Here is an 18867-nt window from a genome sequence, read left to right as displayed (position 1 = left end):
AATTTCAAAGATAGGTCCTTGCCGAAAACCATTGTTGTTTCTCATCTTAAATAAGTGAGAAGAGAGACGAAGTTTTGAAATATTGGAATTTTCCCAGAACCTTACCTTTATATTTCAAAAAACGGGTAGTCAGGGGTCGGTAGAAAAATTATCGCAACCATTTTTTTTCGATTGAACCCTTCGTCTCAGATTTGTTAGAGTATTTTTTAAGAAAAGTTTAAACGTTTTATAAAAAGACTCTAAAAACAGTCAGAGGCTCAAAAACTTCACCTTCGATATGCTTTTTTTTGCTAAACATAAGCAGAGAATTTTCCAAAAGCGGGTTTCTTGAATCACCACTTAATCTAAAATTTGGCAGGTTAGTTTTGGTGAAAAGTCAAAAAGTTTACATAAATAACCATTATTTCAAAAATTTCTTGAAAGCAATTACTTTTTTCTTGAAGACAATTAATGTATCTGTTTTAAAGGCAGGTTTTCAACAACCTGTTAATTCAATTCAACCCTTGATGACACAAATGTGACATCATTGGTCACAAATCTGCCCCCACAAAATCACAAAATATGACTTTCCGAGAATCAAACTTTTTTCTGTAAAATATTTTCAGCTGAGTTTCTTATTCAGAAGAGATTCACAATGCCTGTAATTTTGATTGAACCCAGAAACTCAGATTTCTCAGAATAAATTTTAAGAAAAGTCGAATAGTTTTAAAAAACGGTAAATGAGAACAACAACTGACTTTTCCGTGAATCATAGCTGTTCATAACCAAAAAAAAAATGTGCATAGCAACTAATGCAGAAGAGATATTCAAGCAAACTGTATTGTTGATTGCACCCAAAAATTTAAATTCGGAAGAGTAGTTCGTGAAATGAACTCAAAAATTTCTAAGAACGGTAAAAAAAATCAAAATTTTGACTTTTCCGAGGGCCATAAGTTTTTGTGTCTGAAAATTTGGGTGTAATCGCATTTGCAAAAAACATTCCCGTAACCCGTTTTGCGGATTGAATCCAAAATCTAAGATATGAAAGTGTAGTTTTTGAAAACCAAAATCAAAAAGTTATAAAACAACGGCCAAAAAAATTTTAAAATGGGAGGATGATTATTTACCAAATTATGAGGATAACTTTGAAGGCGATAACTTTTCGTGTAAGAAAGTTTGTGGGTAGCCGCAAATGCAAACGAACTTTCTACTATTTGTTATCTCCATTGAACGCACAACCTCGATTTTGGGAGGGTCTTTTTGAAAAAACTAAAAAAGAAACTCAAAGTACGTTTCAAATGTTCCGCCACAGATCTTTCGAGTCTAAAGACAGAGGGGTAAAGTAAAAAGAGACTACTGGGGTAAGGAGGCTTGAAAGGAGGTAAGATCTCTTTTCATTGATATCACTTTTTGAAAATTGGTAGAAAATATAGTATGAAAAAACTACTGCAAAAAACATAAATAATTTTTCCAAAAAGTCAACACAAAATAAAAAACCTAGTCCCAAATTTTTCAAAATTAATGTTTTTGTCAAACTAGAATTATGGAAAATTATGCCGACAAGAAATTCATTTTTGAATTAGCAACAATAAAAATTAGGACGAAATCATTAAAGCCGAAAATAGTTTCCATGCACAAAAAAAAATTAAGGCTAGTAAAACTAATTATCTACATTGGAAATTGCGCACAAAACAATCAATTCTAAGATGTGCCAACTAAGCCGAAAAATACTAAGCAATAAACAAAAGGCCGACACTTTTTTGGAAAGGATTATTTCCAGTTTAAGAAAAATAGTTCCTGGTCAGATTCGAACCCACGAATTGTGCCGTCTCAGGCGTATTCTCCACCTCCAGGCTAAGTGCCGGACCAGTATTGAAAATCGAATTCTTTAGGAGCCAAATTCGAGTGATTCAAGTGATTCTGTTAAACAAGTTGTTAACCCGAAAACAAGTCTAAATTCCAGCAAACGTAATCAGATTTCAAAAAATTGTGCCATTGCACATTATCTTCTTACCGATCTAAATGCTGATGCTTACTTTCCGCTTGCCCTTTAAAAATGCCCATTTACCGCATATGGAACGTAGAAAACAGACTGATCTTAACAAAATCAAATTTACCACAAAAATACTCAATTGAAAGAGGCTTTCCGTGTTCAATTCTCGTTTCTCGTTTTGTAGTTAGACCACACAAATGAGCTTGATCAATTATTACTTTTAGTTTCATTGAAAAAGCTATTAACTTAATTAGCAATTCAAAACAATGAAACTTTTTTGGGCCAATTCTACATGCATTCTTTGAGAGCTCTGCGTAAAATGAGCAACCAAACCCGTCTTCATTAATCAGCCTGTTTACAAAAAATTAGCTCTGAGCTAGATGATTCATTGAAACTTTGAATATGTGTAACATATTCCATACTGTGCATTGAGTTGCAAAGAAAATCTATTCACAAAACTGAATAAATTTTTTTGCCACAAATTGTTCTTTCAATCGATGATTTTTTGAAATATTTCAAAGTATTTCATTGTGAACTGTTTCGAAAAATTTTCCAAAGCAAGCCATTCTAGCGATTGCAACTTAGAAATATTTCATGTGCTTCTAACTTTCAAATTGATTCCCAAAATGTTTTTATTACTACAAATTGATTCGCATAAAGCTCAAACTTCTCTAAGCGTTAAAATTTCTAAAATGAGTCAACTTCTTTCATAGTAAATCGATCCGCAAATAGCTCAACTTTAATTTTGCTAAGCAAGCCATTTAAGCATTCACTCTGGAAGTTTTTGTTACTTCAAACGCTAAATGTTTTGCAAAATAATAGTGTTTCAGAGCAAGCCATCCAAGCAATAAATTCCGAAAATTTTAAGATTAGTTCATACCGCGATTGATTTGAAAAAAAACTTATGTATTTATTAGCAAGCCATTCAATCGTTGAAATTTTTTAAATAATTGGCTTGCCAACTGGTAAAAAAAAATGAGATGATCAATTTCTGTTAAAAAAACAAAGGAGCCGAGGCTTCCTGCAGGAAACATCATCAGAACCGGTTCATATCGTAACAAAAACTTTTCAAGCAATTTTATGAACAGTACCCCTTCAAACATTTCGACAAAAAGAAAAAGAAAATTTAGTTCTCACGAGATACTGGTTATAAACAACTCAGCATTATATATAAAACAAACACCTCTGAGAGGACAGCCAACGAACCCGCTTGGGTTGCACACGGCTGCCCTTTACACAAAATCGACATTAGCAAACTTAACATTCAATTTTTTAGTCCGTAACAAAACAATTTAATGCAAAATTAGAAAGTTGAAAGTCGTCTGGTAATAATTATTCAAGTTAGACCTTATTTTCGAATTCTCGCAATTGAGGCTCTTATGGTTAGCTGAACATTTTAACTACCTGCCGTCTGAGCATTCCCATCACGTATGCTTTAGTTTATGTCCCAGGATAACTCTTTTTACCAGAATTTCACGCAAAAAAATTATTTGGCTCTGAAACTTGCTTGTCGTAGGCCCTCGTTCCCGGTTTAATTAAATTTCTTGTTCACTTTTCAATTAATGCTTCTATTAACTGTGCTATGTATCTATAGACTCCATAACACCCGCAGGGCAGGATGGAGTCTTTTTAGACAGCAGACACCTAACTGAGCCCATGCGGCAGTAACCAGTCAACAAGTTTGAGATGGGCTTCAGTTTATAAGATACCAACTGAACCCACACTAATTGATATGCAACAACTAGTTTGGATATAAGCATATTAGTTTGGATAAAGGTATTTTCATAAACTATTTTTTTGATGATCTGTTGTTTCGATTATACACAATGAAGTCAAATAAAGTATTTAAATGACCACTCGCATGCAGTTTGACCAAAGATCGAAACAGAAACTTCAAGAGTTCGTAAACATATAGCTCACGAACAGTTAAAACTCCTTCTGTGCCTAAAAAGATGTAACTCTTTCTAGATTTTTCATAAAAAATATGGTACGAAATATCTTCTTTTGTAAATTGAGGATGAGTAAACGGGCATTGTAGCTTACACAGCCAAAAATGAGGATACCGTATAGAATGATAGATTTAACATTTGTATCATAGTAATGCAGTAACACCTTTCGAGGAACATAATGCCTAATTTTAGAAAGGATCCCGCATTGGCGACGCAGCTTTGCATGAACAGTTTCGATGTGGTTACGAAAATTAAACTTGGATTCTAGTATTATTCGCAGGATTTGCAGGATATCTTTTCGGGAATTTTCCAGCTATCAACAAATATTGGAATGCTAGAATTGCTTTTGTTTGTTATATTAACTAGTACTGTTTTTTCAAAGTTTAGACTTAATTAATTTGGCTTTAAAACTAAAAGATTTTATCGATATCACTGTCAACTTCTTGAATCCCGCAAGATTACCCATTAATGTTTGTATCGTCGGCAAATAGAAAAACTTCACAGCTTTTACATGATATTGGAAGATCATTAATATAAATCGGAAACAGTAATGGATCAAGTATTGAGCCTCGGGGAACTCAGCAATAAATTTTTGCCCAAAATGATCTTACATCATTCATTTCAACGCATTGAACTCTGCTTGAAAAATAAATTTTTATCCAAGTTGAACATGGCCCATCCAGACCATAAGAATCCATTTTCCTATTTGAGATAGAATGATTCAGTGTGTCAAACGCTTTTTTTTAAATCAATCAGAACAACGAGATCTTCAAGGTTATCTTTGAAAGAGCAAATTTTTTCAGTCAATTCCGCTATTTCATCTATTGTATTATAGATCTGGATCCATATTGCTTGCAATAAAATAATTTAAGTTCCTTCATGTAATTATATATCCTGACATACATATATCTTTCAAAAATAGTACTCCAACAATTGAGCACAGAAATAGGTCTGTAATTTTCCATATCTAACATCGATTCATTTTTAAAAAACGAAGTATTTAAGCTATTCGTAATAAAGCTGGAAAACTTTGGCTTTCACTTAGTTTAGTCAGATGATGAACAATTTTACTGGATGCAACTTTGAGTAGTATATTACTGATGTCTTTAATTCCTGTAGATGTCTTCTTTTTCAACTGACCAATAGTTTTACTTATTTTTTGTTTATGACAAGGATAAATGTAAATTGAAAATTTAGATTTGATTGATATCTCAAACCAAGTTTGAGGTATAACTGAACTTAAATTTTCACCGGTGCTGGCGAAAAAAAATATATTTAGGTTGTTGTTTATATCACTTCGAAAAATAATCTTGCAATCATGGTTATGTAGCAAGTCGCTAATGACTGGATTATTTCTGGATTTTCCTTTTATTTTATCCAAAAACCTGTAATCTTGTCTTGAGTCACCTATACAATTTTCAAACTTTTCGTAGTAGAACTTTGATTTAGCTAGCTCTCCAGTTCTTTTCCGACTTTTAGTCTTTGGATTTTGTACCTTTATAAAGCCAATGGAATCGACCATTTTCAGTTCAAAGCTCGATTAAGTCGATTTCTTTTTGAAATCAAATTTTTCATTGTATTTAAAAACCACTTGGGCATACTGTTTTTTTTTGAATACGTTCCTTACTAACTTTGGGGCAAATTTATGAAAGGCTCGGCTGAGGATCAGATTGAACCTTTTATCACAATATTCCAAAGTGAGATTAATATGAGTTCAACAAACGTTAAAATGAGGGTTTCCTCTAATTTTTTTTTCCTAAAAGGTTCCAAAACATCTTTTTGATCCCAAAACTGGTAATTTATTACTTTTTTGATTCTCATACAAGAATAGAGATTTTCAAAAAATTGTATGGAAATGTTTCTCAATTTAATGAAGTCTCCATGTTTTGACGAACTTCTAGCACACCTAGTTTAAGAAATAGCTATATGGTGTCTTGGTTTTGATTTCTATTGCACATACTCATTAATTTAAAGCGGATATAACTATACATGCGGTTATAACTATAAAGCGGATATAAGTATATATACTGTTTAACTAACGCAAACGTGATTTAACAAAAACTGATCCTTTAGCACAACACTCACTATCTGTTGTGAGTCGTGATAAACTATTCAGGATTTTGCTGATCGCTTTAACAAAATTGAACAAAGTATGGAAAAAAACTTAAAATTTTCATATACAGCTGTACTTTCGCTATACTAAAATCCTTTCGTGACTGATTTAAAAAGAAAAATTTAACCACTTTAATCTGCAGTAATGTTTAGAGGGTTGGGTTTTCTTCTAAGAACGCTATTAAACATTGTGAGAAATAGAGCCAAAAGAAATCCTTTTTGGACGGTTTTGGAAGAAATTGAGCAAAAACCACTAATAAGGAGTGAAGATAATGAGTTCCAGTGTCAAGCCAGATACTGATACTATCTATCTTCAATTTTCAATAGTGGTTATTGCTCAACAAATATACATTTTTTTACTTTTCAGATTAGGCTACAAAATTTAGAAGTGTATTTAACTGCAGAAAAAATGAACTTCAATGAATTCACGTACACTGTAGAAAAAACCGACACACAAAAAAGTCCTGAGTAAAATTGTCTCTAAAAATAGTGATGATCATACTTGTCAACGGGCCGGGCCGCCCGTGGGCCTCAACGGGCCGGGCCGGGGTTTTCACTTTTGTCAACGGGCCTTACTTTTATTGACTAACCAATGTTGTCCAGAGTTGCGCGAAAGGTGCTTGGAACGCAGGCCAGTTCCGGGCAGTCGGAGAGGCTTTACTCTGATTGCGGTCTGACGGTATCGGAAAGACGGGCAAAATTTTCGCCTACAACCGTTGAAGCAATTGAAATGGTTTCCATGACTTATAAAAAAGGTCTTTATAAATAAGTAAAACAATTAATTAAAATTGTTTTGAAACAAATTTGTTTTTTACCAAAAAAGCAGCAACGGGCCCCAACGGGCCGATATTTAATAAATTCCCTGTTTATTGGGCCGCCAACGGGCTCGACTTGAATTATATCGGGCCGGGCCGGGCCTCAATTATGGCGGCCCGTTAACAAGTCTGGTGATGATGACGCTCGCACCATGAAATGCAGGCTCTTCAAGGCAAAAGAGCTCCCCTCCTAGTCAGATAAACTGAAGAGCCATTCACAGAATCTATAAGGGGCGAGACTGTTGAATATTTGATTCAACAGCAACCTATTACAGTAACATAGGAACTCCAAGCTAACATCCAGTCACTGTTGAAAACCAGTCGTTTTTAAAAACTAGTCATATTTGACAATATATTACTAAGCAAACTATCTGACAGTCTGTGGCGGTTTTTATGCGTGAAAGGAGAGGACAATCTTCGAACATTAAGAAATTACCATTTGCGGAATTCGAATTGGCCAACACTAGCCAAACAATGATATCCAATTTTGACACACACTGCATTTGATGTCTTTCGCTAAGCACCAATTTACGAGAACTATTTCCTCACCTGTGTTTCTCGTTGCTGGGACTTTTTAACACAGAAAAGTGCGGAGGGGAGTGTTCCAATTGTGTTTCCCTTGAGAGGACTCAAAACTAGATTTTAAGCCGATAAAAAATAAGCCGAAAAAATTTGGGTCAAGGAATTTTTTAAGCGAAACAAAAAAACTAGGGGTCCAGCAAAGCTGCAGGTATGTGTTTGATATTAAATGAATTTGCTATACTAATGCGGCACCAAAAATGTGATTTCAAAAATAAGTTAGAAGGGTAAAAAAACATTGAGATGATCATTTTCCCTAAGAAGCCAACCTTTCTCATACAAAAACTAAGGAGCCGGGGCTTCTGCAGGAACCATTATCGCAACCTATTCTTTTAGTTGAATTTTTCATCTCAGATTTGATTTTATAAATTTTAAGAAAATTCAAAAAGTTTCAAGAAAACGGTCAAAACGATTTCCAAAATCCATAATTTTTTGCTGAACCAGGTTGTGGCCGCTTAAGCACAGAAGATTACCAAAACTGGTTTTCTTGATTTAACACAACCTGAGAATTGGCATGGAAGTTTTCTCGTTAAAAAAAGTTTGCAAATAAACTGCCAAAGCTTCAAAACTTCGACTTGTTTCAAGGCCATAATTTTTCCTTGAACAAATTGGGCATAGGCAGTTTTAAAGGTAGGCTTCCAACAACCTGTTGTTCCGATTTAATCTATGATATCAGAATTTGCAGGATAGTTAGCGAGAAAAGTTCAAAAAAAGGTCAACAAGCCAAAAATTTGATATTTCTGAGAATCATAAATTCTTCTGTAAAAATAGAGCAGCAGCACAAATATTTAACACCTATTTCATTCACATTCAGCCAATACTGCAATGTCAAATTGTAGTAAACAGCACGGCTAACAGAACATCACTAAAAAAACTTGAAATGAAACAAAACCGTTCTTAAGAAAACAAAGATATCAGTCTGGTACATATTTTTAAATCTTCAAGATATGCTCAAGAAAAAAAGTGAACATATTTGAGCTATTCAAAACATTGGTTAAACTTTTACATAAAGCAATGAAAACTACTCTTTAAAAAATCAATTTCCAGCCAGAGTAAAAAATCAAACCAACGAACAATTTCCCTAGCAAAATTCTTTAAAAAAATAAGTGTACGGAGTAGAAAAAAAAATCAATTTTGTTTTGTGGATTTAGCTGATACGGATATATTGCAATTAATGGTACTCAATTAGTAATTAATTTCATGGTTTTCATGATTTATACATCATAAATAATAGAGAAAACGACAAATCTTTTTTCTAAGAGTGGTTTGTGGGGTTTGGACAACTTAAAGTAACTAATAGTTAAAACCTCAGGCCTTTTGATGGCCCTGCCCTGTGTATCAGAATTATGAAAATTGACAAATATCCATACAATAAACTATTATATGAAAACAATTAATAATTATGATTATCGCAAAGAGGCGAAGCTGAGTTAAGCATCACTAGTGATACCCAAAAGAATGACGATGATTATTGGAAAACGAAAGAGATCCAAAAATTTTAAAATGGTTAGAAGACACCGAACTTTTCTGCGGAACCTAAGCCGACAAAAATTAGCAGTCACAAAGACTAAAACTTTCGGTTTCCACAAAAAGGTCACGACTGAAAACAATTTTTTTAAGATTTGTCGTCTCATGCAAGGGTGTTAACACTGCACCGAATGCACAGAACACTCCTTGTATTTTAAAAAAATGTCAACAAATTTTCATTGAACAGCACGGAAAACAATCAACAAAATAGTAAGAAATAGGCAAAATTTCTTGGAAGTCAATTACTAGTCCAAAAACAGGTCCTGGCCGGATTCCAACATTGACATGTGTCCTTATAAGCAAGTGCATTAGCTCTTCTCCAAATGCGCGAATTAACGTCTGACTTCTGGTTTCATATGAAACAAAAGTAAAAGACTCGATTGAATCTGTTGAACTAGTTTTAACCCGAAAAATAATTATATTCCGAATTGATAACGCTTGCTAAACGCAAGCTTAAAAATAACTCTGAAAAAAAAAAGAACTTAAAAAATAACAGACAACAGGATTCAAACATCGATCCTCTAGAAGGATAGATTGTTTGTCTTAAGATCTACGCCATATAAAAATAATCATAAAACGGAATTTTGGGTAGCACCCAAGGGAGTTGTTCCCAAATTCCAGTTTTTCTTAAGTTCATGTTGATTTCTGCACTTTTGACAAGCATGACAGTCTCCATGAGCAAATGTCATCGAGATAATATTTGTTCATAAAATAGTTTTTGTTCACTTCAGCGATTATATTCGTCAAGGTTGAACACAATTTTTTTCCGATTGCATTGGCTAAGAATGTACCTCTTGTCCAGAAATCGTTTTACTGTTTTTGCTTTGACGAATTTCGTGTTTTAAAAAAAATCATTTCTTACGCTCTCATGGTTTGTTCCGATTTGCATTTGGTTTGAACGGAAGACTTGCACTCGATGTTGTATCTGCTTTTGATTATATTGACCATCATTAAAAGAACATGCATTTCATGGTATAAGGATAGCGGTAAAAGTAAAGTCTTTTTAACTTCTCTATAATCCAAACTTTTAAATCCAAGAATCCACTTTGAAGCTTTTCCTGAATATTTTCGATGGTCCTCGAGCCTGATTCATTGGCCTTCCAAGAAATTGCATAGCATGAGCTGATTGGGACGACGTAGTTTCTATAGCGATTCTTAATGCCATGCCAGATTGTACCGATTGCGATGTTTCATTTCATAGTAAAAAAATACTTTAACTGCTTTCATATATTTTTTAATGTATTGTATGAAAATTCAGATTGAAAACTGGAACTAAGAAATTCAGCGTTGAAAACAATGCTTCCGGAAATAAATTAAATGCATATGGACAGATTCTATCATTATTTATTTCAATGGAATATAATGTCAAAACATCTATACTGAATGATACATGAAAATGGGCGACTATTTGCTAATCACTTTTGAGAAATGTTGCAGGATGGCCGTATTATAAGTCTCTGAAAGCCTAGTTGTTTTACTCCGTCTTATTTTCAATTGTCACTTAATTTGTAACTGCCTTCACCTACTGAATCAAAAAGAAGTGATGGCCGTCCTTCTGCATTTAGTTAAACTTAAAATTGATCACGTCAGTATCAAAGAACCAAATTGCGTCTGTCATCAAATCGAAGTCTAATCAAACTATTGTCATCGGACATGTATCTTCCTCTAATTCTATCTAACAATTGATGTAAATATGGACTGGGGATTTTTGATTTAAAACCAGTTCTATCGTTTGTGTTTGCGTGACTGTTAGGAATAGGTGACTAGTGGGGAGTGATGTTTCTGAGTCCTGCCACTTGTCTCGCTTTCTGCATTTGCGCTCTCACCATAAATTGTTTCCTCGACAGGGCACGCACGTTCTGAAATGAAGAAGAATTATTACTCACTCTCAAATTACCAAGAGATCGATGGCTAAGTTGAAAAGGTCTCCGCCTTTCAAGGTCTCCGTCGTTGAAAATACCCACCATAATCCGTGTCCGTGCTCGTTGTAGCAACTCGGTGAAGCCACGTTATGTAGCCCAAAAGACCCAAAACTGAATGTATATCTAAACCGTGGACCGAAAAGCCGCCATCCGAGTAGCTAAGCATCTCGTATGTCGGTACTTACCCTTGTGGATAAATGGTCTTGTGTAACCTAATATGTCCATGGATGATCAAGCTAATATTTTTTGAAACCAGTTCATTGATGATCCTATCAGATTCTTTTCACATATGCGTAATTCATTGTGGCCATTTATGGTTTCAACAACTGAACACTAAAACTGTATTCGTTAAGTTTTAGCTGGAATCACCCACACACTATTCATCCATCATTATAAAAAATATTAGTAGCTACTAGAGTTTCACCCCTACTACATGAAAAGGCCAAACAATGTGGCGACAAGGCATGAGTTGGTTGGTTACCTTCAAGTATGTTTCCAGGTCCACGACACTGTCCATGAGGGCCTTGTCCAAGTAGTATGTAGTGTCCTCTATCGCACACTCCTCCGCATACAGATTCAGGAGTCTGCACAAATTGTACAACTATTACAAGGAGCAAAGAAACCACAACTTCCACGCTAAGATTCAGCATGATTCAAAACCCAATTCTGTTTATATGTCACGTATCTTTCAGAGAAATCTTCGCCCGCAAAATTACCGACAATTCACATTTATTTTTCGGAAAAGTGTTCAAAATGTAGGAAAGTCAAAGACAAAGGCCATTTAAATCTAGCAATAGTAGATGAAATGCATCCAGATTGCACTCACTTGGCGGGCAATTTACGAGACTTCAGTCAAGTTAAATTTCTCATCAAGAATGAATAAAGAAAAAGTTTTATCACTTATTCCAAATTTATCATGAGAGAGGAACAACCGGTGTTTTGAAATTATTCATAATCGACGATCAATAGCTAAGAACCGGGAGCAAGGGCTACACAGTGCTGAGTTAAATTAACCGGACACAACGAACAACAATGGAAAATTTAAACATTTTTCTCAAATTGGGTTTAGATTAGACTAAAAATGATGAGAACGAAAATTGCTGTCAAATTCACCAGAATTGAAATGGCGCTATATATTTTTCGAAATTTGCAAACAAAATTTTGCCTCAAAAATGGGTCATTTTGGTTTTTTAGATAATCAAAAATTACACCAAAACCACCGAGCTGATTCATATGGAAGTTATATAAAAAAAATCTCTGACACAGCTCAACAAAATTCTCAAAAAAAGTTTCAAAAATTAGGTTAAGTGCAATAAGAATAAGTAGAAGTAAGCCTCGTATAAGTAGAAAAAATTCTGCAGCCTCTGAGATTCGAATCTGCGACCTAGAAATTAAGACACTAACCACTCAGCCACGGAAGCTTAATAGGTACCAAACACTAGCCACATATTAAGCAGTGAACAGATGCTATGCAATTTCCAATGCTACATTGAAATTTCAAAATAAGAACACTTTTAATGAAGACTTTTATTTGCAAGTTAGGTTAGAAAAAAAAGAATGTTTGTAATAACAGACTAAGCTGATCGCAAGTGTAAACACTCTATGATTGACTCTTTTTTGATAAAACTAACTCAGTATGAAAAAAATGGATCCAAAATTATATTTCGCTGGGGAATTCGACAATTAAATTCCACGTTCAAAATTAAAAGTCGATCACCTTTTTCGTGAACCTTACACTTTCGCTGTTCGATAGTGGAGTTCGTCTTTCTTTTAACAAAAGAAAAGAACTGAACTTGAAAAAAATCAAAAGTCAAACCGCAACAGTAAACTTGAGCCTGAACCAATAAAAGCGAGAAAAAAATCGCGACCTATATAAGATTCTAAAATACGTTCATCGCCTCTTAAAAACACCAACAGTACTACACTCTGTTCACACTTTATATGTGTTGAGCAGTGTGCAAATTTCAACTTTAAGATGAGCGAACAAATCTTACTGTTTGTAAAGTGGACAAGATGGCGTGATGCAATCATCAATATCTGCCACTTCACTCTTCATCTGCACTTGCTGCAGAGCCGTCTCCAATTCTGTCTTCTTCTGCTGCAACAGATCCACATGTGAGTTGGCCACTGCTATCTGCTGCTCCAGCTGACCCACAGTAGACTCCAGATGATTTCTGTTGGACTTCAGTTGCACACCCACCGATGTCAGTGCATCTAGATCCCTCTAGACAACAAAATCACAGTAGCTAACATTTGGTTCGGTTAACAAGTATAGCCTTGATCGTTTATTAACTTCCTGATTTTTCTACGATGGATAAATTACACCAATATTTCAGAAATAAAAGAGTAAAAGGCGTCTAAAGTATACAAAAGTATTGAACAAAAAATGTTTTACCCTGAGATCGCTACAGGTTCAAACTAAAACAGGGTGGCCAAAAAGCTACAACTGCTTGCAAAAATGTATTATAGCCTTTTTGAAAATACCTGCATTGCAATGAAGTTTGGGTTTATCGAGAACTGCGTAACAAAAAGGTTATCTTTCAAACAATATCTTCAGAATCAATATATATATTCGACTTAACTGTATCATAAATGCAGAACGGTTGCGACAATTCGAAGACAAACTTCTCAGAACGATTGCGACAATGGGAAACAAACATTTATGATGACAAACTCAAGTACAGAGCAATATGATACACATGGTTGCGTACTCAGGTGCAGGGGTTTAGCAATTAAATCTAGATGGCAAGAACATAATTCTGTGTTGCTTTTTGTTCCGACCACATCACAAAGAGAACGAAATTAGGATTATGCTGGACTTTTTCCTCACAATTTTTGGCACCCGAAAACCTCTGCAGTGGATCAACGGTATCATACACTAAAATTTTTTATATCCTTTGACAGGGACAATACGTTTTCAACTAAGAAAAAGTTGCAGTGCAGTGATGCGCTAATAGAGCTAAACGAGCTCATTCGTTTAATTATTGAGAAACGACTTTTTGAGGGAACCATTTCTATCGAATTGATTTTAAGAAGGCATTTAACACAACAAACTATAAGTAGCTCATACTCTAATGGAAGAAGTAGAAACAAAGAATAAGGAGTTGAATTACGAGACTTCTCGAAAGCTATTTAGCAGACCGTAAACTGTTTGTTGCTATTGATGAAGAAAAATCCAAGTGGTATTCCGCGAGGTTCAGTACCAGCACCTCTACGATTTCTCAAATTCATAAACAATCTCTCTTTAGCTTGTAAAAAACTGTACAGTTTGATACGCGGATGATACGATATTATGCTTTTTAACAGAACAACTTTATCCGAAAAAGAAATTCAAACGTAGGAAATTAGATTTTAATGAATTTCGGTAAAAACGTGAAAATTGTAAATGCTTTTTGATAAGGCTATCACTAAATATATATAGCAAGCAACATATTTACGGAGTTGTTAAAAAAACTGACTGTCCTCTTTGCGGAACTGTGTTCAAATGTCGCAAAGTTTTTTAAACCAAAGTCTTCTGATGTTTCACAAATCATATGCACAATTCATAATACAGTATGGTATTCTTATTTACGGAAATAACTTGAAATCACATCTCGATTCAATAACGTATAACATCTATTTAATTTGAACAAAATTTTGAAACAAAAAAAACTGATGACTAACAACAAAAAAGTTTTCTGAACAAAGACTTCCTCAGACCCGCAGAGACACAAAAGCTTAATTAAAAAGTAGGCTAAAAATCAAATGCCATGAAATTCTCCCTTCTTAATTTTCCGTCAAAAAACTAAATTGATCAAACATTCTTTATATTAGCTGAGAAAGAAATCAAACCTTCTGACGATTATTTTTTGGAAAATTATCCTTTTGATGAATATTTATTCAAACTGCTCTTTAACTGATGCCCACTTTACGTTTCAATGATTCTGCTCTTTAGGCTCTCGATGTCACCCACCAAATAAGATGAAATTGTCTTTAGGTTGCCTTTAAAGCATTTATGAAAGTATTTACTCAATGTTATAATGTAGCAGGTAAATTTAAACTTAAACGTAAATACTAAAGCCCTTCGATCGCGATTTGTATTCCAGAAGAAAATGTCGATGAAGGCTCGATTTTATAGCCCTTCGATCGCGATTTGTATTCCAGAAGAAAATGTCGATGAAGGCTCGAAGATTCGATACAAAGTGGTCTGTAATAACTCAGATAATTTCGCCGCTAGTGAGTCGGCCGAAACAAAAATACTCAAGGTGGAAGAGTCTGTGCTAGCAGACCAGCAATGTTTAACCTTTATTTTACTGCATGTTAATATGATATTATCCTATAGTTTACAACCGTTTGCTCACTTGATTGAATTTTTATAGCATTTACAAGTATTACCCAGGAGCGAAGCTGTGCTTCGCAAACACTAGCAAGATAACGACAAAAATCAGCTCCATAAAAAGCAATAAAAGGAAGAAATAAGCCTCGAATTAGTAAAAAAAAAAATCGGCTAAGTTTCGGATTCGATCTGCGACATACGGCGACATAGAGAATGTGAGACTCACGCACTAACCACTCAGCCACAAACACTAGCCTCCAATAAAGCAGAGAACAGATGCTTTGAAATTTCCAATGCTACAGATCTTGATTATAGCAAAAGTGCCACCAAATAATGAACACTTTGCCACCAAATAGTGAACACTTTTATTTGCGAGCTAGGTAAGAAAAAAAAGACTCGTTCTAATATGCTAACGCTCGCAAGCTTGCTATTGTAAAAACAACCAGCAAAAACTGAATTATTTTAAGCAATTTTTCACAGAGCGCTTCACAAACACCAGCCAGAACACGACAAAAAACAGCTGTATAAAGCCCAACAGGAAAAAGTAGAAACAGGTATCGAATTAATAAAAATTCGGCCATGTCTCAGATTCAAACCTACTGTGACCTAGAGATTAATATTCTAACGCACGAAACATTCAGCCACGGACGCTTTATTATTGACGAACATTAGCCAAAAAATAAAACAGAGAACAGATCTATGCAATTTCCAATGCTACAGTGAAATTTCCTCAAGTTAACACTTTCAATGAACGTTTTAATTTGCGAGTTAGTTTAGAAAAAAATGAAGGTTTACTAATACCCTAACTAATACCCTCACGCTCGCAAGCCCGCTAGTTTGAAAACAGTGGTTTGAAACGGTTTTAAAACAGCTGGTTTCAAAACATGCAAGCTCTGCAATTTTAAGGTCAGTAACAGATTTGAAATTAGTGACCAGCAGTACCTGTGCCATTTCTTGCGCACTCTGTATCCTGCGAGAGAGACTCTCTGTGATGGCTGTCAGCAGGGAGGCCTTGATCGGGTCCATCTGCTGCACCCCACCCGCCGAAGATCCATAACTCTACACATATACAGCACAACAAATAAACAATCATCTTAACGTAAATCTATGAACGAAGTCTAGTGTTACTTGAGAAAAGATCCAATTTCAAAACTCATCAAAACGTTGATTACTAAATCCTCTTTCCCAATGTTTCGCAAAGATTTTTCAAAAAAAGTAGTGCAAGTTCGCTAGAAACATGTCGGTTATTATTATTATTAAAAGGAATTTATGTAACGAAGGTTACAAAGGGGTTTCGTGAAGCTTAATTCTTAATTTGGTGAAAAGTCAAATTCCATTGAAAGAACTTACGTTCTGACTGGCCATAGAGGCATTAGATACAGGAGGTTGATGCTGCGACATTGGAGGCTGTTGTTGCGGTTGACCAGTGGGAGCGTACGAGTAGGACGGAGGTGTCATATTAGGATAGGGCAGATTGGCTGCGTTAGCCCCACTAGCAGGGTTGTACGGGGGAGGATACGCAGGAGGCTGTTGGTGCGGGGGTCTCGTAGGGTCCATTCCTCCCACAGGGTAGGGCGTCGTTTGTTGGCCGTATCCATCTGAAGAGTAATCATTTCATTTTTCAACTTTGACCTCACATTTCATTAAGTCAAGATTCTCAATTCAAGAAATTTCAAAATCTTGAAGGTCGTTCAAATTTATTTCAATATTTATATCTCTAAAAAATCAATACGCCTTCAACTTAAAGAAAACGAATAGGTCGAAGATCATGAAAACGTCTTCTTCACTAACTAGCTCCTCCATAAGGGTTCGGCTGCTGTCCGTAATGAGTCGGAGGGTAACCCGGATACTGTGGTTGTGCCTGTGGCCTTTGTGCACCAGCCGGTGGCTTCGAAAACACTGGTGGACTTTTTCCAAACTCCTGTACCATCAGATGTATTAACTGCGGCAAAGAGTGGGTTCTGCTTTTCCACTGTGCGAGAAATGGTATTCTCACCAATCCATTGGTGTCCACGATTTGAGAAGGCTTCACTGCCATAGTACTGGTTGGAGTTACATACACGATTGGAGGGTTGTTGGGGAATACTTCTGGCAGATGCATAGCGATTGGTATGTTGTACGTGGCACCTTTGAACTTGATAGGGATTGTTCCTTTTAAGCATATCAGATCTTTGCTGGTACCGTCTGCATAGTCTGCAACAAAAAAATAGATTTATGTTAGATTTCCAAATCAAACAGAACGATCTTTTAGGTACCAGGTTTCATGTTAAATTTACAAAGGAACCAAAACAGCCATAGAGTTACCTTATTGATTTTAAATACAATAACAGCTTTCTCCACCTTCCCAGAAAATCATAGGCCCACAGCATTTTTTGTTAATAGGCTCTTATATTTTATCAAAAAGAGCCAGCGGTTCTGAATGAGGACGTACTAGTTCGAAAATCATTTCAAAATCCGCACTTCAACGCGTAGTGACGCTATCAGACAGTCGACATGGTAGCCCTTAGGATTTAAATTCGAGATAAACTTCAATAGGGCCAACTTTATCTACACCGCACATGGTAATTTCGTTCAAGGGTTAATTTCTGATTATTTGAATCATGTGATAAAAGTTGCGCTCACAGAATTTTTCGCAGGTGACGTTGAGCCCACTGTATATTGAAAGCACCTGATTAGCTTGTTTTTCCACATCATTTTTACACGAATACTAAAACAAAGGAACATAGATCAAAAAGAAAACCCTACAGCTTTGAAATATCTATTAACCGAGGCGAACCGGAGCTTGGCATCACTTGCCATGCAACAACAGCACGGAAAAAAAGCACGGAGGCTAGCCGAAAAAAATGACAAAAACGTCAATAATTTTTTTAACACGTTTGTCTCTAGTGAAGTTCAATTTTAGAAAAATCTGTCGAAAAAACCTGCTGTTAAAACAACTTATCCAGCGGTAACTAAGCAGACAATACCTGGGTAGAATAACATAGTGCCGAACATATTGTCTTAAAACTTTTCAGCTAGAGAAGTTTTGAAACGTTAAGCTTTTACGCCCCCTTCTCGAAACATTGAAAAATTTTTCAGCAAGTCGAGCAAATTCATGAAGCACGTAACTCACGGGCGACTTCTTGTTAACAAAGTTCTTTAAGGAAAAAAGCCTAGTTCATGATTATCATATCCTTGTTGTAGTAATGTTGAAGTTGAATGGATCGCTACCTTTGCTAGATATGACTTCGGTGTGGTCCTCATTGTAATCTGAAAAATTCGGAACATACATTATAGCAAATCAGAACTTGCAAAATTGACAGCATGACTTTTTCCTTTACTATGGAAAGAATAGAACAAGTGGTGATGTGCACCTGAAAAAGGAAGAATACGCTGTTAACACTGAATTAACATTCGTTTGTTTTATTCCGATAGTTTATTTACAAATTTTTTAATATGGACATTCGAATAGAAACAATTTTGTACATGTGAGTCCAATTAGGACAAATAGAAAATATACTAAGTAGTATAAAAATATGTCACAAGAAGTTAAAGCGTTAAATGATCTAAAGGGCAGCCTTTGAGAGCACTGAACTCAAGCAATATTTTGTTTATTGGATTATTTACAGGCTTTTCGAACATTTTGCAATGCCATTCATTTCTTTTCTGGGAGTGGGTTCTCCTGTTCAGCCGGTGG

General features: G+C 35.3%; 1 protein-coding gene across 1 annotated transcript; it reads right to left on the bottom strand.

Annotated features, from left to right (window-relative positions):
• Nucleotides 1-10717: 10717 nt before the first annotated feature.
• On the bottom strand, nt 10718-18434 carry LOC134846644 (tumor susceptibility gene 101 protein-like). Its single transcript, XM_063864029.1, has 8 exons — nt 18402-18434; nt 17814-17898; nt 16983-17384; nt 16542-16789; nt 16134-16250; nt 12871-13100; nt 11358-11460; nt 10718-10813 (listed from the first exon to the last, which is right to left on the bottom strand). The coding sequence occupies exons 1-8, from the start codon at nt 18432-18434 to the stop codon at nt 10718-10720; spliced, it is 1314 nt and encodes a 437-aa protein (XP_063720099.1).
• Between the last annotated feature and the right edge of the window lie 433 nt (nt 18435-18867).

This window comes from Symsagittifera roscoffensis, chromosome 5, assembly GCF_963678635.1.
Source record: "Symsagittifera roscoffensis chromosome 5, txSymRosc1.1, whole genome shotgun sequence".
NCBI classification, from domain to species: Eukaryota; Metazoa; Xenacoelomorpha; order Acoela; family Convolutidae; genus Symsagittifera; species Symsagittifera roscoffensis.
The sequence above is the reverse complement of the archived record's forward strand: the minus strand, read 5'-3'. Positions and strand labels throughout refer to the sequence as shown.

Excerpts from the sequence above, each read along its gene's own strand:
- LOC134846644 (XM_063864029.1), bottom strand. The coding sequence starts at position 18,434 with ATGAGGACCACACCGAAGTCATATCTAGCAAAG. Across the intron at positions 17,899-18,401 it reads CGAAGTCATATCTAGCAAAG|TATTCGTGTAAAAATGATGT; the intron begins GTAGCGATCCAT and ends CCTTTGTTTTAG. Across the intron at positions 11,461-12,870 it reads TCTTGTCCACTTTACAAACA|ACTCCTGAATCTGTATGCGG; the intron begins GTAAGATTTGTT and ends CAATTTGTGCAG.